This window comes from Polypterus senegalus, chromosome 6 (assembly GCF_016835505.1).
Source record: "Polypterus senegalus isolate Bchr_013 chromosome 6, ASM1683550v1, whole genome shotgun sequence".
Taxonomy (NCBI): Eukaryota; Metazoa; Chordata; class Cladistia; order Polypteriformes; family Polypteridae; genus Polypterus; species Polypterus senegalus.
In genome coordinates this window covers 184006879-184033361 of record NC_053159.1, presented here as the reverse complement: position 1 = coordinate 184033361, position 26483 = coordinate 184006879, and the positions used below count along the sequence as shown (strand labels likewise).

At 38.0% G+C, this 26483-nt stretch overlaps 1 protein-coding gene across 1 annotated transcript in view; it reads right to left on the bottom strand.

Moving 5' to 3' along the window:
• agps (alkylglycerone phosphate synthase) overlaps positions 1-26483 on the bottom strand; it is a 261105-nt gene that overhangs the window by 149923 nt on the left and 84699 nt on the right. Inside the window, exons 3-6 of the mRNA XM_039757713.1 lie at positions 23815-23905; positions 22832-22952; positions 21877-21951; positions 18688-18759 (exon numbers count right to left, since the gene is read on the bottom strand). Coding sequence (XP_039613647.1) covers positions 18688-18759; positions 21877-21951; positions 22832-22952; positions 23815-23905 — 359 coding nt within the window. The remainder of the gene's footprint in view (positions 1-18687; positions 18760-21876; positions 21952-22831; positions 22953-23814; positions 23906-26483) is intronic.

The following is a 26483-nucleotide window of genomic DNA, read 5'->3' as shown; positions in this document are numbered from 1 at the left end:
ATTTACTTATTTAGATTATGTTATTTGGCACTTCAAAATTGTTACTGTGTCTGTGGTGTGTGGGCGAGTGATCCTTGTGTTGGACAAGAATCCTGCCAAGGCCCGTTAACAGCTTTTTGCCCAGTCCCAGTGGGAGAACCTCTGTAACCCCAGAACCCTGAAATAAACTGAGAAAGTTCTAGGACCAACCTACCAGACTACCAGTCCATTGAGTGCTACAGGGTCTGCACAGTCCATGAATGCACCTACTCTAACCTGTTGAGTTATTATATCTACAGTTTTCACATGTATAAACAGAAATCACCCTGAAAATGATTAAAACAGGGATGCCTAAACAATTAAAGTCAAAAGTTTTGTCTTTATCACAATATCAGTGCAGACGGATTACTTTTCGGATGACTTAAAGGCTACAAAATAAGTTTAAGACACTGCTTTAGTCAACCACTTACTAAGATGATAAACAGTGGCCAGTTTTATGCAAAATGTAGAAGACTGCTTTGTTTTTAACAAATAGTCTGTTTGGAAAGCCATTAAACTCTTTGAAACATTGACATTGTTTAATTAGATTTTTTAATGTGTTCAAAAAGAACACTATGTCTAAGACAGATCAGTGATTATGACAAATTGATTTATAGCATCTAATATACCATGCGAAGGAGAATTCTTAAAAATGCAAAACACGGAATTAATATCAAAACGTTCTTTATTTTAAAGAACAGCTTTCCTGTGACTAGATTGTTTCCAGAAAAAAAGACTTTTAATGATTCCACATATTTTCTATAATGGCAGACTTTCTTATGCCTTACATTATTTAGAATCCCTATAACCACTAGAACAGTACCAGAAAAATTACATAAATAAAAAGGAGGTTTTTAATGTCACAACCAGACATTGCAGAAATTCTGATCAATTTCAAAAACCTCAGCTAAATTTGAAAAAGTCCAAGTGGTGAATTTTTGTTAACTTACATATTTTTTTCAATACAAAGACTGAATAGTTCAAAGATACAAACACTATTTTACTAGCTTACTTCCAGGTTCATAAATGACCATTTTGCAGTAGAACCTGTGTGTGTGTGTGTGTGTGTGTGTGTATATATAACATACATATACACAAAAACCTAAGAAATATCAGCAGCAGTCTACATTACGTAGTGGTAAAGTCACACTTCTAATTACTTAAGTCTATGATCTGTCAACATTTAACCTAAAGAAAAAGTATTAACAAATAAAGATACTTAAACTTGTGGAGTTAAGCTATATATGACAGAATAATCAATTTACCTCCTTAGCATTAGGCCTGAGCGTTACTCGGCCTCTGAAAACCGTGCTAAAAGCATTACTTCTGAGTGTCACTCGGGCAACTGTACAGAGGCGTCTTACATAAGCGTTAGAACCATGAATCACTCAGGTTATAGAAGTGCTGTCAGTGCTGCCATTCTTTGGAGAAATTATGACTGAGTATAGCTTTTCACAAACTATGAAATCTCTGCACTTTACCAACAATGAAGACTTTGATGAGAATACCCATCCAGCACCCAAAATGAAGAAAATTTGGGAGATATACCAGGTGATTGTAGTAAAATTTCAGAGTGTTTAAATTCCGGAACACGATGTCAGCATCGATGAAAGTCTCATGACTTAAAAGGGCAGACTGTCATGGATACAGACTGTCAAAAGAGCAATATTTAAGAGCTTTGTGAATCTAAAACAGGATAAATTTGGAATTTGGTTCTGTACACAAGGAAAGGGGCAATGTTTGATCTGAAATGCAATCAGTGCGTCGTTGCTACTTCATCAATACCGACTTTGATAGATGCTCTGCTGGATCAAAGTTACTGTGTAATCATGGACAATTTTTATACTTTGCCAGAGATATTTGACATCTTGCTGCAAAGAAAGACTGATGCATATGGAACAGTGCATCCTAACCATCGAGGCATGCCTGAAGACTTTGGCAGAGTTAAATTACAGCGAGGCACGCTAGTAGTTTGGCAAAAGGGTAAAGTGCTTGTACTGAAATAGAAAGACAAGAAAAATGTTTTGTCTTCTTAGTACTGTGCATAATACAGCTACAGTCACAGGCAAAAGGCAACAATCAAGTTTCGAAGCCTTGTGCTATGGTCGACTACAATAGCACGATGGATGGCGTAGATCGTGCAGATCAAGAACTGACTTTCTATCCCGTTATGTGGAGGCAACAAAAGAAATACTACAAAAAGATATTTTGTCATCTGGTGGAACAGTGTATTTGGAATTCAATTTGTGTCATGGTAAAACTGTATCTCATGCAAACTTTACATGCCAGCTTGTAGAACAAATCATTGCTGCACATCCACTGTCCGCACTACAGCTAAAGAGACGCGGTTGAGCCAGCACATCACAGATCAATCTAGAGCGTTTTATTGGTAGACATCTTATTGGTTATATACCTCCAACAGAAAAAAAACACAATCCAACTCGTACCTGTGCAATGCGCTGTTCAAAAACTGATTAATCTAGAAAGAAAATCCAAAAAGAAACACGCTAGTATTGTCTCGACTGTGACGATGGATTACGTCTTTCACCTTGGTTTAAAATTTACCACACACAGGACTAATTTTGAGATTAAATACTGTTTTGGCATCATTAGTTGTTTTATTATTATTGTTATTATAATTTTTGTTATTATTGTTGATTTCATATTAACATTTTTATTCAGCATTACTATTTATATTTGTATCATTATTATACTTTTGAGATTTAATGAAAATGAAATTTTTCAGGCCAAAAAAAAAAAGCAACACTTTTTTACGTGTTTTTTTTGAGAATAAAATGCAACGCTAAGAAGGTTAAAAAGCATTCATAAGCCACTGTATAAATTAGAAAGAAGTAATAAAAAGTTACCCAATATGACATTCTCACCCACAATAAATTAAATTTAGATTCATAGGGGACTTGAACCTATGGCAGTGGTATCAGAATCACTTTTATACACCACTAGCAAAATACCCGCGCTTCGCAGCGGAGAAGTAGTGTGTTAAAGAAGCAATGAAAAGAAAAGGAAACATTTTGAAAATAACGTAACCTGATTGTCAATGTAATTGTTTTGTCACTGTTGTGAGTGATGAGTGTTGTTGTCATATATATATATATATATATATATATATATATATATATATATATATATTTACACACACACACAAACATATATATATATATATATACATACATACACACACACATATATAAACATATATATACATATACATACATATCTACATATATACACACACAGCTATTTCGATCAGTGCAATACGCTGTTTGTTAAAACGGTTGACTCCGCTCTTACGTGCAATAACAAATCAAATCATTCAGTTGTCTTTGCTCATATGTCATTTTAGAGCTGGACGCCTGGCATCTTTTTGGCCACAAGTTCGTTTCTGTTTGCTGTGAGGTTCTGTGTTGTGGAGATTCTCAGGATGGATTGCAGGTGCTCATCAGTGAGGCGACTCCTGTGTGCTGTTTTGTTAGTCTTTATCACTGAGAAGGGCTTCTCACACAGATATGTGCTACCAAACATGCACAAGGTTCGAGCCGCATGTAGACGGACTTTTTTTGTTCTTCAAAGTCACCAAAGCGCCGTGCAAACTCAGTGCGCAATAACTCTAGTAAGCGGTAAGTGTTAGCAAGGCAGCTGAAGCGCTGCATTATGGGATCTGTAGTTTATTGTGTTACCAGCACTTCATATACCGGGCCATTAATAACAATAATACAGTATATAAAATGATCTCGGGCGGATATAATTACGCCGGGCGGATGTGGCCCTGGCCCTTGAGTTTGACACATATGGACTAAATAGAACTTGAAAAGATATATTTTTCAAATGTGATCGCGCAATTCAGATAGAGTTGACGCCTACAGCCTGCATGCCTCAATGAGTCATCCTCCCTCGCTCTTACTTTTTACCGTTCATCTAATGAATACACTGAGTATGGCTTTACCAAAACAATCATTGATGGCGAATAAAGTATCCATTATTCGAGTATGTAGATCGGTATATATATATATACATATATATATACCCGCGTATCGCAGCGAGAAGTAGTGTGTTAAAAAGGTAGAAAAGAAAAGGGAACATTTTAAAAATAACGTAAATGACTGTCAATATACAGTATTTGTTTTGTGAGTGTTACTGAGTGTTGCTGTCATCAAGGATTTGATTATCATTATTTCTTTCAATCAGGTTCGTATTTGTAGGATGTGTTGTGTTCAAGTTACATTCCGTGTTTGTCAATCGTTGTAAAGATGACAGGTTTCATTCATCGATTCGTTTCTTACTGCATCAATAAACAGCTCGTCTTCTTCTTTATCTGAGACCTGACACACTGCATGCACGGGTTTTTTACACTGTCTTCCTTTAGCGGGACATTGACTTTTTCCACCGTGTGCTTTGTTTCCACAGTAGCTGCATTTATGAATATGCTTATCAGGCGCTTCATATTTTTGCTGCCTTTTCAATTGTGTAATTCGGTTTTGTTCAGCTCTTTGGAACTGTTGCTTTTATCTGTGCACTCGTCAGTTCCGTGAGCGCCGGTTTACATGCATCGAAGTTTCCCAGCTGTGCTGGTGCCATCTCGTGCTATGTCCATGGCTGTATTTAATGTTACCTTAGTCCTGGCACTTAAAACTTTCTCTCGCAGTTTCGCTGAGTTTGTGTCAAACACTACCCTGACCATCTCATCTTCCTCTCCATAAGCACAGTCCTTCACCCGTGAATATTTACCAGTGGCAGTTTGCTATTGGATTGCCGCTGACGGACGGCCTTATATGGGCAGGCACTAAATTACAAACGCCAGCGGCAGCCTGTCTATGAACTTAATTTAAAGTGTAGGGTTTACATCGTGCTTTGTTTCCGAAGTAGCAGAACTCATGAATATGGTAGTATATGTCACTCGCTCGCTTCTTATTGTTTCGCTGCTTTCTCAATTATATAATGCATGTTTTCTTGAGTGCTTTTTGAGGTCTTCCTGGTTTTCTATGTACTGCGTGATTACGTAGGAGGCGTGATGATGTCACACGAAACTCCGCCCCCACGGCGTTGAAGCTCATCTCCATTACAGTAAATGGAGAAAACTGCTTCCAGTTATGACCATTACGCGTAGAATTTCGATATAAAACCTGCCCAACTTTTGTAAGGAAGCTGTAAGGAATGAACCTGCCAAATTTCAGCCTTCCACCCACACGGGAAGTTGGAGAATTAGTGATGAGTCAGTGAGTGAGTGAGTGAGTGAGGGCTTTGCCTTTTATTAGTATAGATTACTTAATGTACAGGAATTTAGCTTGGTAGCTTTTGAGTTGCTTATAACAGAAAACAACATCACATTCAAAGAACATACTATAGATAACATAAGTGAAACAAAATCCTTATATATAATTTGATACTATCCATATATATGGTGTTCACGTCAATACCTCGACTCAGTACAAGTTAGAACCATGCAATGGGACTCTGCCTCTGTAGTTCGAACATAACGTGGCAAACGTGGACGCAGTATTGCATGATTGGCTAAGAATGTTCGAATGCTTCAGTGACGCCGCTGGAAGGCCGACTATTCTAAGTCGGTGTTGGTTCAAGCAGATAACAGTGAGTTCGGTTGCTTTTTGGAACGTTGCTTTGGTGGGGCGTATTTTCCAGGACTAACATCTTTAACTGACTTAAACCCTTCGACAGCTCCGGAACCGTAAGTAATTTAGAACATATCGCCATTTGCTTGGTACATCGAAATCTAACTTTGGGCAGGTCGGTTTTGGCATCCGTCCTTCTGACATCTATTGGCAAACTGAGCAATGACGCCTGGGTATTAACAACAGTCACTGTTTAAATTTTAGCCGAACTCGGATCTAAAATGACCACACCAACATAATTACTACTCCTACTCTGATTAGTGTCGTAAAATACGATTTGTTTTGAAAATTTGTTTGCTGGAAAAAATCAAATGAGGTGCGGCAAAGAGCTGAGTTCACATCTTGCAGCCCCGTTTAAACAGGCGTCCGAAAATTTTAAGCACAAATCAATGCCATGATAACAAAATCATTTTAAGGACTTAACAAAACAAATAATTATTTGCAGAGAAAGTATGGATTTCACAAACACAGAATTTGTAGCCCGATTCGATTAGGCTCCCAGTCGCTAGTTCATTATAAACAGATGTAAAATAATGTAATTATAAAGGAAATTTATGAGTAAATGATGTGCAGATAAACACGTGTGTGTATAGTGTGCATGCACACACATTCATATATAAAAGAACACATGAATAAGTAAGGTAGGCAAACTAAATTACTCTTTTTGAGGGCTACGGTTTTGGGAAAAATCTGTTTAGGTGTCTGTTAGTTTTAATTTTAATTCACCTGAAGCATTTACCAGAGAGGATTGTATGGAAAAAGAGACAACCTGGATGGGACAAGTCAGTGGAGATCCTTTTGACATGGTTTATGACACTAGATGCATACAGACCTAAAACAAAAATATGGAAGAGCACAGCCAATTATTTTCTCTGCAGACCTCACAACATGCTGTAATTTATTTTGTAGTGGACCATTGCTGAAACAAACCAGACAACAATGGAGAATGTGATAACATTTTCAATTATAGGTTTGTAGTATTGTAGTAGGATGGGCACAAGGCATAAATGAACCCTGGACAGAGAACTAATCCACTCCTATACATACTCACACATACAAACATTAAAACAGGGCCGATATGGAACTACCAATAAACCTTACATAAACATTCAATGCTAAACTAGGGCTGAATTGATTATTTGACATTATTGATAATGTCCATAATAAAAACTTTTCTATCTTTTCAATAAATGTTTTTACTGTTGATAATTCAAATAAATTTTGAAATGAGCTTGCTTCCTCTTTTTTTTTAGGGTCTCGCCGTGCTCTTGACTGCTCCCTCACAGAAAGAACCTCAGTTCTACTGAGTTGAGGCCATAGCACAGGATTGAAGGGAAAAGAAGAAAACGCTTGGTATCAAAGCACTTTCATTTTAATGTTGCTGAGAGAAAGTAAATTTGTGATGTAATTACTTTCCATAAATAGTAAACTATGTGAATATGTTTTGCAGAAACGTGTCTGGGTACTGAATGCATTAATTATGGAATAAACTGTGCACACACAAATCATGTGCGTGTGTAACAAATGTCCACCCATCTTAAGGAACCACTTTGTCCAAAATGGCAGCAGGAGCCTAGACCAGATGTAGTGAAAACTTGAGCGTTCCAAGAAATGTGTGCAAAGTATAACATAATATGATTTACATGAAGCTCTGAATTTGCCAACTCCAAGCATAAAACAAGAAAATGCTCTGGAGGGTCACAAGTTCAATGCAGAGCTCTTGGAGATCAACATTCCCAAATTTAGAGATGGCAAATCAGAAATAGCCATCTGATTTGCAATGAGACTATAAGCACAATGTTGACAAAGAAAGAGTTCATTCAATAAGACATGTCATTTCACTAATAGATATTATTTTCTTATAAAGACTCAACTAAGAAAACAGCCTCCAAAATCTTACGTTTTCATTGAGATAATGACAACACCACGCTTTTTGTGTAAGACCACATAAACTATTGGTGTTTAACATGTTACAGCAGGGGTCTCCAACTTTTATCCCCTTAGAGCTACTTTTACAAAATGAAATTGGCTGAGAGCTACATATATTTTTCTAACGTTTATTGTCATAGCTTATTTCAACCCAAACAAACTGAATGAGATTGTTTTGCCTGAACATTTACAAAATGTTGGTGTCCACAACTCAGATTTTGCATTAAAACATCACAAAAAAATATTCAGTTCACCTGCAAGTGCATTTTGTATGTCTATATGCATTTTCTAGTGTATCTCACACTATTGAATTAAAACATGAATGCTGTCACAACAAAACAATGCAATTAAAAATACACAGATATGACTTATTAATTTGTCATTTTGTTCCATGTCACTGTTTCACTTTATTCACAGGTCGTGTTGCATGTGTGATGTGTTGTTTAGTTAGTCTGATGGCTGGCACTGCATGGAGTCAACAAGAGAGGCAGGTGTCTGGTGGAGTGGAGCCACTTAGGTCCACTCTTATGGAGTCATTTAAATGTTTGTTTGTCAGTCTTGTTCTGAACTTTGATTTCATGACATTCATGCCAGACTCACAGAGGTATGGAGATCCAAACAAAGCAGACATTATCAGAGCTGCTTGGTGAAGATTCTTATAGTTATCTGGCTCTACTAAGCACCACAAATGCTGTTTAACTGCACATTATTTTGAAGGTTTACTAATATATATTATATAAAATCCAATGTCTGTCTGTCTGTCAGTTTTTCCATGAGAGAACTACTTAACGGATTTAGAGCGGGATTTTTCTATACATTGCGACTTCTCTCAGTTCGTTATGTATCGTAGTTCGCTTGCAATACCGATTTATCTGCACAAATCTGAAAAACACGCAGCAGGCCGAGAGGAGGGGCCTTCCTCACTCACTTGCCAGCTTCGGGAACTGTTCCTTAACTCTGCTTAGCTAGCGAACGAATTCAACTTTGTTTGATATTTAAAATAAAGTGTTACTTAGGTCTTGATGAGTTTGGGTCTGGATATTCTCTTAAGTGTATGCCACATTGAAAAGATAGATTTCAATTAAGATTGTGGATCATGATATGATTTTTGGGAAAGATCGCCCACCCCTAATTTGACTAATCAAGTTTTCAAATTTACAGTGCACCCGGAAAGTATTCACAGTGCATCACTTTTTCCACATTTTGTTATGTTACAGCCTTATTCCAAAATGGATTCAATTCATTTTTTTCCTCAGAATTCTACACACAACACCCCATAATGACAACGTCAAAAAAGTTTACTTGAGGTTTTTGCAAATTTATTAAAAATAAAAAAAATTGAGAAAGCACATGTACATAAGTATTCACAGCCTTCACCATGAAACTCCAAATTGAGCTCAGGTGCATCCTGTTTCCCCTGATCATCCTTGAGATGTTTAATTGGAGTCCACCTGTGGTAAATTCAGTTGATGTGACATGATTTGGAAAGGCACACACCTGTCTATAGAAGGTCCCACAGTTGACAGTTCATGTCAGAGCACAAACCAAGCATGAAGTCAAAGGAATTGTCTGTAGACCTCCGAGATAGGATTGTCTCGAGGCACAAATCTGGGGAAGGTTACAGAAACATTTCTGCTGCTTTGAAGGTCCCAATGAGCACAGTGGCCTCCATCATCCGTAAGTGGAAGAAGTTCGAAACCACCAGGACTCTTCCTAGAGCTGGCCGGCCAACTAAACTGAGCAATCGGGGGAGAAGGGCATTAGTCAGGGAGGTGATCAAGAACCCAATGGTCACTCTGTCAGAGCTCCAGAGTTCCTCTGTGGAGAGAGGAGAACCTTCCAGAAGGACAACCATCTCTGCAGCAATCCACCAATCAGGCCTGTATGGTAGAGTGGCCAGACAGAAGCCACTCCTTAGTAAAAGGCACGTGGCAGCCCACCTGGAGTTTGCCAAAAGGCACCTGAAGGACTCTCAGACCATGAGAAACTAAATTTCCTGGTCTGATGAGACAAAGATTGAACTCTTTGGTATGAATGCCAGGCATCACGTTTGGAGGAAACCAGGCACCACTCATCACCAGGCCAATACCATCCCTACAGTGAAGCATGGTGGTGGCAGCATCATGCTATGGGGATGTTTTTCAGTGGCAGGAACTGGGAGACTAGTCAGGATAAAGGGAACGATGACTGCAGCAATGTACAAAGACATCCTTTATGAAAACCTGCTCCAGAGCACTCTTGACCTCAGACTGGGGCGACGGCTCATCTTTCAGCAGGACAACGACCCTAAGCACACAGCCAAGATATCAAAAGAGTGGCTTCAGGACAACTCTGTGAATGTCCTTGAGTGGCCCAGCCAGAGCCCAGACTTGAATCCGATTGAACATCTCTGGAGAGATCTTAAAATGGCTGTGCACCGACGCTTCCCATCTAACCTGATGGAGCTTGAGTGGTGCTGCAAAGAGGAATGGGCGAAACTGGCCAAGGACAGGTGTGCCAAGCTTGTGGTATCATATTCAAAAAGACTTGAGGCTGGAATTGCTGCCAGAGGTGCATCGACAAAGTATTGAGCAAAGGCTGTGAATACTTATGTACATGGGATTTCTCAGTTTTTTATTTTTAATAAATTTGCAAAAACCTCAAGTAGACTTTTTTCACATTGTCATTATGGGGTGTTGTGTGTAGAATTCTGAGGAAAAAAATTAATTTAATCCATTTTGGAATAAGGCTGTGACATAAAAAAAATGTGGAAAAAGTGATGCGCTGTGAATACTTTCCAGATGCACTGTATGTAGGATTCATTAACCCTTTGGCGAGCTACTTGGAAAGGGTTTGTGAGCTGCCGGTAGCTCGCGACCGACGTGTTAGAGACCCCTGGGCTACAGGATCTACCAAATCAAAAATGTAAACTACCTTGCAGATTTTTGCAACTTCAGGAGCATCAGAAAATAAGAAAATCTAAGAAACATTAAAAATGAAAACTGATCAAGCAGTTCCTTACATTATTATGAACAAATGCTCTGAACAAATTGAACTGTTTTGGAAATGGATAAATCACAATGTTTGTAAAAGTAACAAAATATTGAAAATACCCTGCTTTGCCAGTAGTTCCAGTATTTGAGGAGCACACTATATTTTGACACACTGATGAGTTGATTCATTCATACAACTCTCTGTCTATCAATCACTTGACTGCAGTTTAACACTGTGTGCACAATTATTAGGCAAGTGAGTATTTTGACCATATCATAATTTTCGTGCATATATTCCATCTCCAAGCTGTATAAACTTGAATGCTTATTTGACTTAAGCATATCAGGTGATATGTATTTGTGTAATGAGGGAGGGTGTAGCCTAAGGAGAACAACATCCTATATCAAGGTGTGCATAATAATTAGGCAGCTTCTTTTCCTCAGACAAAATGGGCCAAAAAAGAGATTTAACTGACTCTGAAAAGTCAAAAATTGTAAAAAGTCTTTCAGAGGGATGCAGCACTCTCCAAACTGCTAAGATATTGGGGCGTGATCAAAGAACCATCAAGTGTTTTGTTGCAAATAGTCAACAGGGTTTCAAGAAACGTGTTGAGAAAAAAAGACGCAAATTAACTGCCACAACTGCCACAGATTTGAGAAGAATCAAACGTGAAGCAACCAGGAACCCGTTATCCTCTAGTGCTGTCATATTCCAGAACTGCAACCTCCCTGAAGTAGTAGTAGAAGTACAAGGTGTTCAGTGCTCAGAGATATGGCCAAGGTAAGGAAAGCTGAAACCCAACCACCACTGAACAAGACACAAACTGAAACGTCAAGACGGAGCCAAGGAATATCTGAAGACAGATTTTGCAAAGGTTTTATGGACTGACTGATGAGAGTGATACTTGATGGACCAGATGGATGGGCCCATGGCTGGATCAGTAACGGGCACAGAGCTCCACTTCGACTCAGACGCCAGCAAGGTGGAGGTGGGGTACTGGTATGGGCTGGTATTATTAAAGATGAGCTAGTTGGACCTTTTCAGGCTGGAGATGGACTCAAATTCAACTCCCAAACCTACTGCCAGTTTTTAGAAGACACTTTCTTCAAGTAGGGGTACAGTAAAAAGTCAGCTTCTTTCAAGAGGACCATGATTTTTATGCAGGACAATGCTCCATCACATGCATCAAAGTACTGCACTGTGTGGCTAGCCAGTAAAGGCCTTAAAGATGACAGAATAATGACATGGCCCCCTTCCTCATCTGACCTAACCGTATTGAAAACTTGTGGGCCCTTCTTAAACAGGAGATTTACAGGGAAGGAAAACAGTACACCCCTCTGAACAGTGTCTGGGAGGCTGTGGTTAATGCTGCACAAAAAGTTGATTGGCAACAGATCAAGAAACTAACAGATTCCATGATTGAAAGGCTTATTGCTGTTATAGAAAAGAAGGGTGGCTATATTGGTCACTGATTTTTTTTTTTCATGTCAGAAATGTTTATTTGAAAATTATGTGTTATTTGTTTATTATTCTCACTGTAACAGATGAAAATAAACAAGGGAGATCGGGAAAATGTAAGTTTTTGATTTAGTTGCATAATAATTCTGCACACTAATAGTTGCCTAATAATTGTGCACACACTTGTATTCACCTGATGATGTTCACACTCACATTTCCTTTGCATAACATTCAGGTTTCAGGTTTATTAACATTCTGGATTGACTTATGGCAATGTATTTGTTTCATATTAAAATTAATCCCAAAAATACAACTTGCCTAATAATTGTGCACACAATGTAATCCATAATTGACTTATTTAGAATCCTCTTCATAACACTGCCAATCACAAAATGTGCATGTTGTACTAATGGCATTAGTGGGCCCTGGGAACAACTGCCAGCAAAAGTCTGCATTCCACTGTAAATGGCAGTTCAGAGACTGTTCTTCAACAACAATTAACTACAAAAAAAAAAACCACAACTGTCATATTGAAGATTTCAAATTGTTTGTTTTAATGACTTCAAAATTTCCATGTTCAGTGTTATCAATACAATATTAATTTTATTTATACCGGACAATGCATTCACAATAAGCATTGACCTCCTGGTGTAATTTACAAGTGACAATTTTCAGCTAAGGCAATTCATTGATTAATCATTCTAATATTTTCTTGAATAAAGATTCATTTTTATCCAAGACCAACTCTAAATTCTATAACATCTGGATTGAGGGAATTTGAATCCAGGATGCTAACCATCATGCTGCCCATAATATGAATTTTCCAAATTAAACTGTCACTATTAATATCACTGCAGTATTTCAATTCAAATGCATGTTTTGAGGGGCTAATAAAAGTATACCAATCATGATTTTTTTAAAGAACCAATTTTAACACCTAGAAGAGTCTAAATCCAAGTAACCAATTTTAGGGCTTAAAATTAACATTGGCCAATTTAATTAAGCCCGTAACTCTTTCTGAATGGTAAAATTAAACATTTTTAATAAAAGTAACAGAAAAGCTTTGAGTAGATCTTATTAATTATGAAATTCTAAACTGCAATCTATTTTTCTATTCCAAACACTTAAGTCAAGGTGTTACAGGTTCCTTCCCTGACTATTCATCTGTAATGATTCAGCCCATTTGGCCATTTATTTTCTAAACCATTTTCATGCATTACAAATATGGTGGGACCATAAGACGACGTCAGGCTCTACTACTGGACGCGATTCCAGGCTTAGTAAGATACACATTCATAAATACACAAGTGATTTATCAGGACAATTTAGGCTTCTGCTAAATTAGTTCAACAATGAAGATGATCTCTGCAAAAAACAGAGCAACCTTATGACATTTAATACAGTATAGCTTCTACCCCACAGTAACATAATAAAAGTTGTACATTGACAGCCAAGGTAATTAGTCTGTTTTAGAGAATGTTCTGAATCAGTGCTGCATAATCGATTGAATAATTTCAGGCAAGGAAGTGTGACATCTCAAAAAAAGACAAATGCTAGCAATATCCATCATATCAAAACACAAAATAAATTACTTTACATAAATGGAATAATTCTATTAAAATTAGAAACTTCCTATTGCATAATTTTTTTACTGCCATAGTTTCCAGGACTACTGATGTAAAACTGTCTTTCAATGTACAGTAAATTACCGATCCCGCTCTATATCTTTCAACATATTTCAGGCATTATCTAAGTCAATTATATGTACATTTTTTTTTAGGAATGTGCCAGTTTTACAAAACCAGAATGACTCGAATCTTCCCGGCAATGAGGTGCTTTTGGCTGGGTAATTCTACTACATGAGTTATCAATACAAATTTCAGAGTAAAATCCACAAAACAGTGAAGATCATAAACAGCCTAATTTTCATTAGTATGGCAGATATTTGCTGCAAATATGACTAAAGTAACCAATGCTCTAAAGAAGTTACTACATGTATACAGAATTACAGTACACTGTATGATACATTGATAATCCAATACAATATGACCCAACCCCATATGAGGTAAATGCCATTGACAGTCTCATAACAGTGGGCACATGTGAAGGTAAGGGATCTATTAGACAGTAAATGAACATTAGGTACTCTTAATCAGTGTTGAATGGAAAAGATATGTATGGGCAGGTATAAAGACCTGAGTGACTTTGATAAAGGCCAAATCGTCATGGCCAGAAGAGCAGGTCTGAGCATTTTCAAAACGACAATACTTGTGGGGTGCTCACAGTCAGCTGTAGTGAAAACCTACTGACAGTGCTCCAAGTAGGGAAAAACTATGGACTGGCTGACAGAGTGCCGAGACTCAGCAATACAAGAGGTCAACAAAGCCTTTCCGATCTGTTACAAAATGACAGAAGGGCTACTGTGGCACAAATCCCAGATAGTTCTAATGATAGTTAAAGGAAGCAATGTACCATAAGACACAGGCCAGTTAGAGTGCCCATAATAACCCCTGTCAACTGTCGAAAAGCACCTAAAATTATTATGGTTAAGCCAGTGCTACTCCACAGCTTATGTTTAATTTATATTTATATTTTTCTGTCTTTTTTGTTCTTTCTTCATTATTATTTTTTTTTTATATAGTTTTATAATATTGGTTTGTTCATTTACAGTGGAATGCAAAAGTCTATTACTGTGAATAGTTAAGTTAGCAGAAGATGAACTGATCACCAAAAGGCATAAAGTTAAAAATTACATTTTTATTTCCATCATTCACAAATACCAAAAAATGAAAAGGGCCTGAAGCAAAATTCTGGGCACCGAATATGGTCAGTAAGACCCCCTTTGTCAAGTACTGCAGCTTGCAAATGCTTTTTGCAGCCAGCTATGACTCTTTTGATTCTTACTTGGGTTATTTTCGCCCATTTGTACTTGCAAACTGCTTCTAATTCTGCATGATTTTTGGGGTGTCTTGTATGACCTGTTCTTTTGAGATCTATCCACAGATTCTAAAGGATGTTTAGGTCAGGGGACTATGAGGGCCATGGCAAAACCGTTAGCTTGTGCCTCTTGACGTTTTCCATTGTAAATTTTGAGGTGTGTTTTGGATTATTCTCTTGTTAAAGTTAAAAAAAGGATGGGTCCCACAACTTTCTTTTCACAGATAATGTGATGTTTGCTTCCAGAATTTGCTGGTATTTATTTGAATCCATTCTTCCCTTTACCAATGACATGTTACCTGTGCCACTGGCTGCAACGCAAGCCCAAGGATGACCGATCCACCCCAATGCTTAATAGTCAGAGACATGTTCTTGTCCTGGAATTCGTCCCCCTTTTTTCTCCAGACATAACTTTGCACAATGTGACCAAAACACTATTTTAACTTCATCAGCCCACAGGACTTGATTCCAAAATACATCAGACCTGTTTAGATGTTCATTTGCAAACTTCAGGTGCTGAATTCTGTGGCTAGAATGCAGAAAAGATTTTCTTCTGCTGACTCTACCATGAAAGGCGTATTTATTCAGGTGTTGCTGCACAGTAGAACAGAGCACCACCAGTACAGAGTCTGGAAAATCTTCCTGAAGGTGTTTTGCAGTCAAATGAGGGTTTTTAATTGCCATTCTAGCAATCCTTAGGACCAGTTCTTTCAGAAATTTTTCTTTGTCTTCCAGACCTCAACTTGACCTCCACCATTCCTGTTAACTGCTATTTCTTAGTAACACGAGAAACTGAGGACACAGCTACCTAAAAAACACTTTGCTAGCTTCTTCTTCTGTCTCTTTCAGACATATTTGTGAATTTTAGAACAATAAAAGTGATTCCTCCATTCTGAGGCCTAGACAGCCCTGAAGCCTCACAGTTTCCCAAGGTCAGGCACTGTGTTGAGACCTATTTTGGCGCTAGCCAATTAGGATTCTGGCCTGTTTTTTGTGGGTGTTTCTGAAGACCTCACCCTTTTCCTTTTGTGTGGTGCTGCAGTTATAACAACAGTGAGCATGCTGGGATCAAAACTGGACCATAGATCAATGAAGGAAGGTAGCCTGGTCCAATGAATCCCATTTTATGTTGCATAATGTAGACAACCAGGTACATGTGCATCATTTACGTGGGGAACAGAAACTACCACAATACATTGTGGAAAGAAGACAAGCTGGTGGAGGAAGTATGATGCTTTGGGGCAATGTACTTCTGGAAAACCCTGGGTCTGGGAATTCATGAAGACATTAGTTTGACACATTACACCCACTTAAACATCACTACAGACCAGGTACACCTCTTCAATGTCAACAGTACCCCCATGATGGGAGTGGCACCATTCAGAAGGAAAATGTGCCCTGTCACACACAAATTGTTATGGGAATGGTTTGAAAAACATGATGAAGGGCTTAAGGTGTTGATCTTGCCTCCAACTTCCCAGATCTCAATCCAGTTCAGCTACTGTGGGATGTAAGTCTGATCCATGGCTCCTCCACCTCATATCTTACAGAAGCTAGAGAATCTGCTGCTAATATCCTCATGCCAGATACCACAGGACACCTTCAGAGGTCTTGTACAATCTATGTGTTGGCAGGTCGGACTTGTTTTGGCAGTACACTGAGAAGCATAGGCATATTATGCAATATTTTTACTATTCAGTGTGTGTTCAATCTTGTGTTATTCCATATCTGAATACAGCATCTATTTGGGTGATTGTATTGGTCATGAATAATTTAATTACACTATTTGACCAAAGAAAAAAATTAAGAGTGACATTCTTGTTATAGTGACTCTGTAAATCCTTCATATAAAAAGGTCACAAAGAAGCATAAAACATGTCAGAATAAATGTTTAATAACTAAAAAATAAATAGATATGAATATATACAAAATGATTTTTCATGTTCTCAAGAACAGATTAAGTCAACGTTTTACTGCAAAAGTCTTATGTATGCAAACAAATACTGAATTACTCTCATCTTCTTTTATTTGGATATTACAGTTTGATTCATTGCTCTTTCAGTAATGTAACATTTCTTACATTTTCTTATCCAATTAAGGATCTCAGGGAAAGATCCTAAGCTGGCAACATCATGTACTTAGCAGGAATCAATCCTGGACTGGTCACCAGTCCACCACAGGGCTCACTCCCTCACAAAAGGCCAGGTGACAGTTGATGATAAAACTAACCTGCAGGTGTGAGGATCAGGATACTGGATTCATGAGACAGAAAACTTGCATGTCAATACTATATCTTTTATCATTAGTAGTATCAAAATTGTAGTACAAGTTTAAAAAATGTAAACTTAAGTTGTCTATAAAGACAAAATGATTAAAAAAAAATGAAGAAGAAGTTGATTAAGAGTTAAGTTGCTGTCTTGGATTCAAATGTTTCTTCTGCGAAAACAAACATCAAACCTTTCAATGTCTTTCACAAAAGTTTGTGAACCTAAACTAACACCATATTTTTTAAAAATGAGGCCAATAGAAAAATAAACTTTAATAGAAATAAATGAAAGTTCTTTATCAGTTAGATCTTTCAAATATGACAATACAGCAAATGTTGCAGATTGGGGGGCTGTCTAGAAAATGACATGTCATCTACTGCCAGCGATTCAGGAGTTAAAACTTACAAAAGTTCAGCAACCATGCTGTTAGTTTTCCAGAAAGGGGTGCAGTGTGCGTCCTGTCAAATGGCGCTACCTTATAATTAAGTCTGTAGGACTCGAATGCCAGAATGACTTTATCTCGCAGTTTTCCTTGTGCACTGCATAGCATATCCATCATCCAAACATCAACTATATGGTCAATAAAGTACCAAGAATTTTGAAAAGATTTCAAAATACCTGTATATAACTTTAACACTACAGATCTAAACTATGCATTTCCAAGAAAGTTTAGATCTGGTTTACAAATATAAAATATCCCTCTTTTCACATACAAGTCATAAATGGTTACCTTACAGAACTTATTAGTACCATGACTCAAGAGGATACATTGCAATCTCAAGATTCAGGATACCTCAAAATAAGATTAAATAAAAATAGTGTAAGATGACGAGCATTGGGCTATAGGGCCCCCAAACCCTGGAAACATGCAATATTGTTAAAGAAGCCCCAATGGTTTCAGCATCGAAATTAATATTCATCTGCACTGCAATCCTTTAAATTAATTGTTGTCATTTTTTTCTTTGCAATTAAGAAGACCTTTCCCTTTTGTTTCATCTTTTCATTACCCATTGCAGTACTTGGTCTGATTTGGGGCCAATTCACCTTCAACCAAGATGGATCTAATTCAAATGTCATCAACCTAAATGAAATTATCATGATTTGCATACAGTATAGTCCTGTTCAGAAAGTGACTCACCTGGGACAGTAAGGACCTGAACTTAAAACTACCCCATATAAAATACATGTATACTATTGTAGATGTCTGTACATATAAAATAATGCAGCTCTGATTCTGTTTTAATATATCTTGTGCTCATGTTGTATTTTTTTTTAAACTAAATCTGCAATTATTGAATAGCTTGCTGGGTTCAGAAGTGGAAATTCCCTTAATAAGAATAATTCAATTTAAAAATATATATCCCCAAAGTAAGCATGTGGGGAAAAATGCTAAAACAAACAAAATAACGAGTATAACAAGAATATTTCCAAAAGACAAAAGAAATTCACAGGCTTACCCCCAAAAGGTATAACACAGACATTATGTTTGCAAGCGAGATTCACAATTTTCTCCACTTCACTGTGGCTATCTGAAACAAAGGGGGCAGAAATGACTAGTTAAAAATATGCAACATTTGGTAAAGCAGGTGTCTAACTCCTGTAGCAGTTCTGTTTTGCAGAAAGATGATAATCCAGCTGGTCCAGACCAGACTGGGAAGATCGGTTTACTGCTGCATGGGGAAACACTTTAGTGGGCATTTAACCGTTGCTATAGACCACCACCTGCTCAGAACTGTTCTTTAATAAAATGCAACTGAGTTTAAGTCTAATAATGGCTGAAGAAATATTTAGTAAATAGTAAATATAGATAATGTGGGATGACTTTTCTTCATCTCTTTTTGTCTCCTAGAATGCATGCCTTTGAAACAACAAACCACATTTTCTCATGTTCTATATATTGGAATATAAATATAAAGAACTGGAATGACTAAGGAAATTGATAAAAGTGAGTCTACAACCCATATGTCAGCAGTATAGAATGAGACCCAAAACGTTGCATTTCCATTTTCTTTTGAACTGCGTATATCTATTTTTTGCCTTTTACACCACATTTTGTGTGAACAATGAAAACCTAAAGAAAAAACTGTGACACTGTTTGAATAATGCAAGTTGCCCACTCTTTTAATAAATTCACCGTAACTGAAGTTATGAGAGGGAACAAACCAGTTTACTGGTCATATTAAGTATGCAGATGCTTTTTAATTATATAATTATAGCATTTTTGCTTGAGTAAATATACAGCATCTCACAAACGTGAGTACACACCTCACATTTTTGTAAATATTTTATGATATCTTTTCATGGGACAACACTGAAGATATGACACTTTGATACAATGTAAAGTAGTCAGTGTACAATTTGTATAACAGTGTAAATTTGCGGTCCCTTCAAAATAACTCAACACAGAACCATTAAAGTCTAAACCGCTGGCAACAAAAGAGAGTATATTCCTAAGTGAAAAATGTCTAAATTGTGCCCAAAGTGTCAATATTTTGTGTGGCCACCATTATTTTCGAGTATTGCCTTAACTCTCTTGAGCATGGAGTTCACTAGAGCTTCACAGGTTGCCACTGGAATCCTCTTCCACTCCTCCATGACAAGATCACGGAGCTGGTGGATGTTACAGATTGTGCACTCCTCCACCTTCTGTTTGAGGATGCCCCACAGATGCTCAATAGGGTTTAGGTCTGGAGACACGCTTGGCCAGTCCAGCACCTTCACCCTCAGTGGTCGTCTTGGAGGTGTGTATGGGGTCGTTATCATGTTGGAATACTGCCCTGCGGCCCAATTTCTGAAGGAAGGGGATCACGCTCTGCTTCAGTATGTCACAGCACATGTTGGTATTCATGGTTCCCGCAATGAACTGTAGCTCCCCAGTGAAGACAGCATTCATGCAGCCTCAAACCATGACACTCCCACCACCATGCTTGACTGTAGGCAAGACAGACTTGTCTTTGTACTCCTCACCTGGTTGCCGCCACACACGCTTGACACCATCTGAACCAAATAAGTTTATTTTGGTCTCATCAGACCATAGGACATGGTTCCAAGTAATCCATGTCCTTAGTCTGCTTGTCTTTCTTGTGCATCATCTTTAGAAGAGGCTTCATTCTGGGACGACAGCCATGCAGACCAATTTGATGCCGTGTGCGGCGGGCGTATGGTCTGAGCACTGACAGGCTGACCCCAAACCCTTCAACCTCTGCAGCAATGCAGGCAGCACTCATACGTCTATTTTCAAAAAAACAATTTCTGCATATGATGCTGAGCACATGCACTCAACTTCTTTGATCGACCATGGCGAAGCCTGTTCTGAGTGGAACCTGTCCTGTTAAACCGTTGTATGTTCTTGGCCAATGTGCTGCAGCTCAGTTTCAGGGTGTTGGCAATCTTCTTATAGCCTCAACCATCTTTATGTAGAGCAACAATTCTTTTTTTCAGATCCTCAGAGAGTTCTTTACCATTAGGTGCCATGTTGAACTTCCAGTGACTAATATGAGAGAGTGTGAGAGCAATAACACCAAATTTAACACACCTGCTCCCCATTCACACCTGAGACCTTGTAACACTAACGAGTCACATGACACTGGAAAGGGAAAATGGCTAATTGGGCACAATTTGGACATTTTTCACTTAGGGGTCTACTCACTTTTGTTGCCAGCAGTTTAGACATTAATGGCTGTGTGTTGAGTTATTTTGAGGGGACAGCAAATTTACACTGTTATACAAGCTTTACACCATTGTGTCAAAGTGTCATATCTTCAGTATTGTCCCATGAAAAGATATAAAATATTTACAAAAATGTGAGGGGTGTACTCACTTTTGTGAGATACTGTACATATACATGGTGTTCTCATTATACAGTATGGAATGCTGAACTGATCATCCAGCATTGCTAGTAAATTGCACAAGTTGTTTAAAATATTTCACTGTATGAGCAATTATGATAAATAAAGTATAACCTATATTTACAAAATCTGAGACCAGAATTTCCCATCCAAACAAATAAAAACATTTACTTTTTTATTCTATTTTAAATATCTTTTTCTTCTTTTGGTTGCTCCTGTTAGGGGTTGCCACAGCAGATCATCTTTTTCCATATCCTCCGGTCTTCTGTATCTTGTTCTGTTACCCCCATCACCTGCATGTCCTCTCTCAACACATCCATAAACCTTCTCTTAGGCCTTCCTCTCCTCATCTTGCCTGGCAGCTCTATCCTTAGCATCCTTCTCCCAATATACCCAGCATCTCTCCTCTGCACATGTCTAAACCAATGCAATCTCGCCTCTCTGACTTTGTCTCCCAACTGTCCAACCTGAGCGGACCCTCTAATGTCCTCATTTCTAATCCTGTCCATCCTCGTCACATGCAAATCTTAGCACCTTTAACTCAGTCACCGCCACTTCTGTCTCCTGTTTTGTGGTTAGTGCCACTGTCTCCAACCCATATAACATAGCGGGTCTCACTACCATCCTGTAGACCTTCCCTTTCACTCTTGCTGATACCCGTCTGTCAATAGAGTTCTACAGAACAGAACTATTCCATAATATTGTAACTTATATGACAAGTCAAAAAAATAAAACTTGATTCTTAAAGCAATAATTTTGCTCCAAAAGACAGAAAGCTTTTGTTGTTGGGATACTTACTTGGCCAGACAACCAAATCTGGAACACGTTCAAACTTCCCTTCTCTGAGAGCAAATATTTCATGTAAGCAATGGCCTGTTTAATAAATAAAAGCATAGTATTTCATTTATTAGCTACAAACAATGTAAAATAAATGCTAAAAAATGACATTAGACTAGACAATAGATCATCAGACACCAACATTGTTACACCCATCGTCTCAGCTCAGAAGCAGTTTGTGTGCAGTTCAAAGGGTGATTTTTGTGAACAGTACAAAGGCCTTTAAATGGCAATAAATATGAGAAACACTGACCATGAGCAGCCCAATGTGAAGATGATTCTTGTCAAAATAAACCGTTAAGATAAAGATTCCCTTTCTATTAGATTAAGCTGAACAACATATATTATTTCTTAGGGTGGGGTACTATTGGTTTTTAACGTAGCACTAGTATGTGTAGGCTGTAGTTGGTATGTGTGTAGTGTAGTTGAAAAGTGGACCGCATGGTTTCATAGCATATGTCAGATACTGGAGGATGTGAAAGGTGGGCACGAGATGCACAAGTGTGACTATGACCTTACTGCATCTGGGAGCTAGGTGTTTCAGGGCACAGCTCCTGTGGGTTTCATTTTGACAGCCGATGCCCAACTCTGGTTGGCAAGTCTGTAACAACACATGTATTTGATAATTACTTTTAATATAACCAGGTGATTGGATCCTAACTCTACCTTATTGTAAGGGTGTACAAAACTATGAACTATGACAAGGCCAAGGAAACTCATTGGACAGGTACTTCAGGCATGATAAAACATGAACAAACCTTCCAGCTCTGTTTTTGAAAGGTTTAATATCAAATTTATCTTTTCCAATTGCATGTGGAAGTCCTTTTTTTTATTTATTGTGACACTTAGACAATGTTTCTCGAGAATGTTATTAATAACACTAAAATAACATGAACCAAAATTGAAATAAGCCTACCATGAGCTCTGAAGATTCTATCTTCAATTTCATGAGAAAATGGTATTTTTGTTGCTTTGAGGTCATCGAGGAAGTCTTCGTTTAAAATTGGGGCAGGTATATCACTGGTGTTCAGAGCAGACTGAAATGAATTCAGATAACTAGAGATTAGTATCCAACACAGAAACCATAACTTGATGCCTACTGGACATATTGCAAATTAAAGAAACTGAGAGAAAGCTTAACAAGCAAAATTATCCAGCACCCAAAGAGGCAGTACGAGGGAAAACACAGAAACCAAACCTGAATAGAACTATAGTTCTTTGCATGGCACAAACAAATATACACTCATATTGATACATAACGGGCCAATTAAAGTGTCAATCAATCTAACCTTCATATCTCTTGAGATGTAGGAGGAAACCACAGCACCCATAGAAAACCCCCATATATGGAGAGAAACTCTAAACAGAGGCCAAGCTGTTTAACACCCAGGACCTTGTGGCTGTGTAGAAGCTGTACCACAATACCTCCACTCTGCTTAACATAAAAATAAAGATTTTTTTATGATACATGTGCGATCATCTTGCTTTGTTTCTGTTGTCTGTCGATTGCAGGGGGCTTGAGCCAATCTTGGCAACAAGGCAGAAATCACACACACAAATCAGCACAACTCATTCATACTTGGCTAATTTAGAGTTACCAATAAACCTAATCTGCACATCTGTGTTATATGGAATGAGACCTTGTACAGATATTGGGAAACATACAATCTCTAAGCAGAAAATGACTTGAATGGGATTGCAATCCAGTCTCTTGCATCTATGGGGTGGCAGCACTAATGACTACTCATCTGTGCCATTTGGCCACACATACGGTCACATTTGGTGGGTCAAAAGTGATGGTAATGGTGGTCTTTTCCCTGGGTAATGCAGGAGAACTGATCCCCTACCATGAATGCCTCAAATAAACAAAAGGAAACCTAATTAAAACTTTGAACGTACCCGGGGTGGCGTTTTATGTTCAAGACTTGCTCCAAAGGTTTTTTCAAACCATTCTCTCAACGCTGGCAAAACCATCCCGCTCAATCGATACCTAAAAAGGCACAAACAGGCTTCAGATAGACAGTTCTAAATAGGTACCACAAATCCAATATGACTGTGTAGTACTAACAATTCATTTCTTTTTGTTCAGCAGCCATACTCTAACATGGCTGACAATAAAAACAGAAATAAACGTATCCACAGTAAATACAAATAGCATCATGTATATGATGAGGTCACAGATCAGGTGTTATGTTAATAACTGAGTAATTAAATATGCTGAAAATAGCTCTTTCGACATGGAGACATTTCTCATATTTGGTTTGTTAGTGCCAAGATGTAGTAAGTGATAAGCCAAGATTCAGTGATTAATAAGTGTTAATGTGCGACTTATTTATGGAAGGCACCCTTCAAAATTCAATTGACATATAAAAGGCCAACAATTACTGTAAAATGTTTTGACATTAGGGCGGCACGGTGGCGCAGTTTTAGCACTGCTGCCTCACAGTAAGAAGACCTGGGTTCACTTCCCGGGTCCTCCCTGCGTGGAGTTTGCATGTTCTCCCCATGTCTGAATGGGTTTCCTCCGGGTGCTCCGGTTTCCTCCCACAGTCCAAAGGCATGCCGGTTAGGTGCACTGGCGATTCTAAGTTGTCCCTTGTGTGTGCACCCTGCGATGGCCTGGCACCCTGCCCGGGGTTTGTTCCTGCCTTGCGTCCTGTGTTGGCTGGGATTGGCTCCAGCAGAACCCCCATGACCCGGTGCTAGAATATAGCGGGTTGGACAATGACCGAATGACTGACTGACTGTTTTGACATTAGTAGATCTAAGATTCATGTTGGACTTGGATTTTGACTACTATAAAGATACCAGTTTGTTGCCAAAAATAAATTTTCATATTACAAAACTGTTGTTTAAAGTTAAGGGTTAGAGCTTACTTAAATAAAGGTAGATTTCTTAATTAAGTAAACAAGAATGATGGTGCTTGTTTTAGGTCTTATAAAAACAGAACGACTAGTATTTCACTCAAATAACTATAACATCTGTTTCAAATGTAAAAACAACGATTAGTTCTAAAAATTTAATCTGAAGTTTAAACTTTGCAAAAATAAAGTTGTCTCGCTACTTATGGAAGCAGTTACTCCAAAAGGTGAAGCAGATGTCCCACAAAAAATAATTTTAAAATAGCTGTAAGCTTTGCTAGCATCAGGACTTTGAAAAAACTCTCTTCTATTCATAGACTAAATGCGGATGAAACATAGGCACTCTCCCCTCGTTCTAAATATTGCTTACTCTGTAATCGCACAGTAAGTTAAGCAGATCTGACCGTTTAATATCCACCTGGAGTAGCCTATTATCTCCACGGATATTTCAGTCGGGAGATGAATCTGGCAAAGCAGCTTCCAACAGAGTCATAAAATGAGGTATCAGGCTATGACATTTATTGATATTAAGTTTATCTTTAATGATAAACAGCTGTTTATATTCTTTGTACATTATGACAGAGTGCAGTCATATTTCAAGAGCCTTCCTCTGCTTAATATGTGTGGAAGGGTGCGTTTCTCATGGCTAAGCTCACTTTAACATTTATTTGGAATCTGAAACAATTGGCAAGGGATACTTTTATTACATCTTTTTAATTCAAAGGGGCGATTAAGCAAACACTGAACAGCTGTCATGATGAAATGTTAAGGACATGTTGATATATTTCTAACAATGGCTTAGCCCAGTATGTGTTAATGGAATGAGCAGGAAGTAGCTTCCAATGCTTGATTTACAGTGCCATGCAAAAATATTCAGACCCTTAACAGAATCAACAACAAATCCTGCACTGACATTTTGCTTTCTATGATATTTTCTATTTCAAACAACATTAATGTAATGCAATACTGTTTGATGTTGTTTATGTAAAAAGGAAATATGCTGTCTACTTAAGTATTCAATCCCCATAATTTAATATTTTATACTTCTACCTTACAGTTTAAGGTCTTTTAGGGTGGGTATCCACCAGCTTTGCAAACTCTTAAATGAGTGATTCTGACCCTTTCTTCCTTACAGATTAGCTCCAAATTGTTCTGTTAAAAAATGTTACTGAAAGAAGCTTCTCAGTTATGTGCTCTGACCACTACAGGCGGTGAAAATGGGTGTTTTGATCTACTTTACTACAGCATTCTAATTTCTCCACTATTGCAGTTAAATGTCAAAGTGATATCCACTATGAACTTAACAGTAATAAGTGCAAGTAATGCTGTTTGCACAAAGTATTTTGCAAACTGATGTGCTTTATCTGCGATAGTCTGCAGACATGAAATATCCAAAGAAAGAAATATGATGCTAGTCCTCAACCGTATGTTTTCTGTCAGCTAAGGCTTCACAATGTACATCTTAAGCTCTCTGTAACTGAGACCCTGCAAGTAACAAAATCCTGCATTGCACACAGGAAATACTTCGCATCACTGCATCTTTAGCACGAGTCTGGTGCTGGAAACCTATTTTTGACAAAGACCATTTGCAATATTGAATGTTACAACAAGAACAGAAAATGCTAGCTCTGCTTACAAGCTGAGGCACGTGAGCCTGCATGAGTTTGATTACAGGAAAAAACGTTCACAAGCCAGTTTACCAGAGAC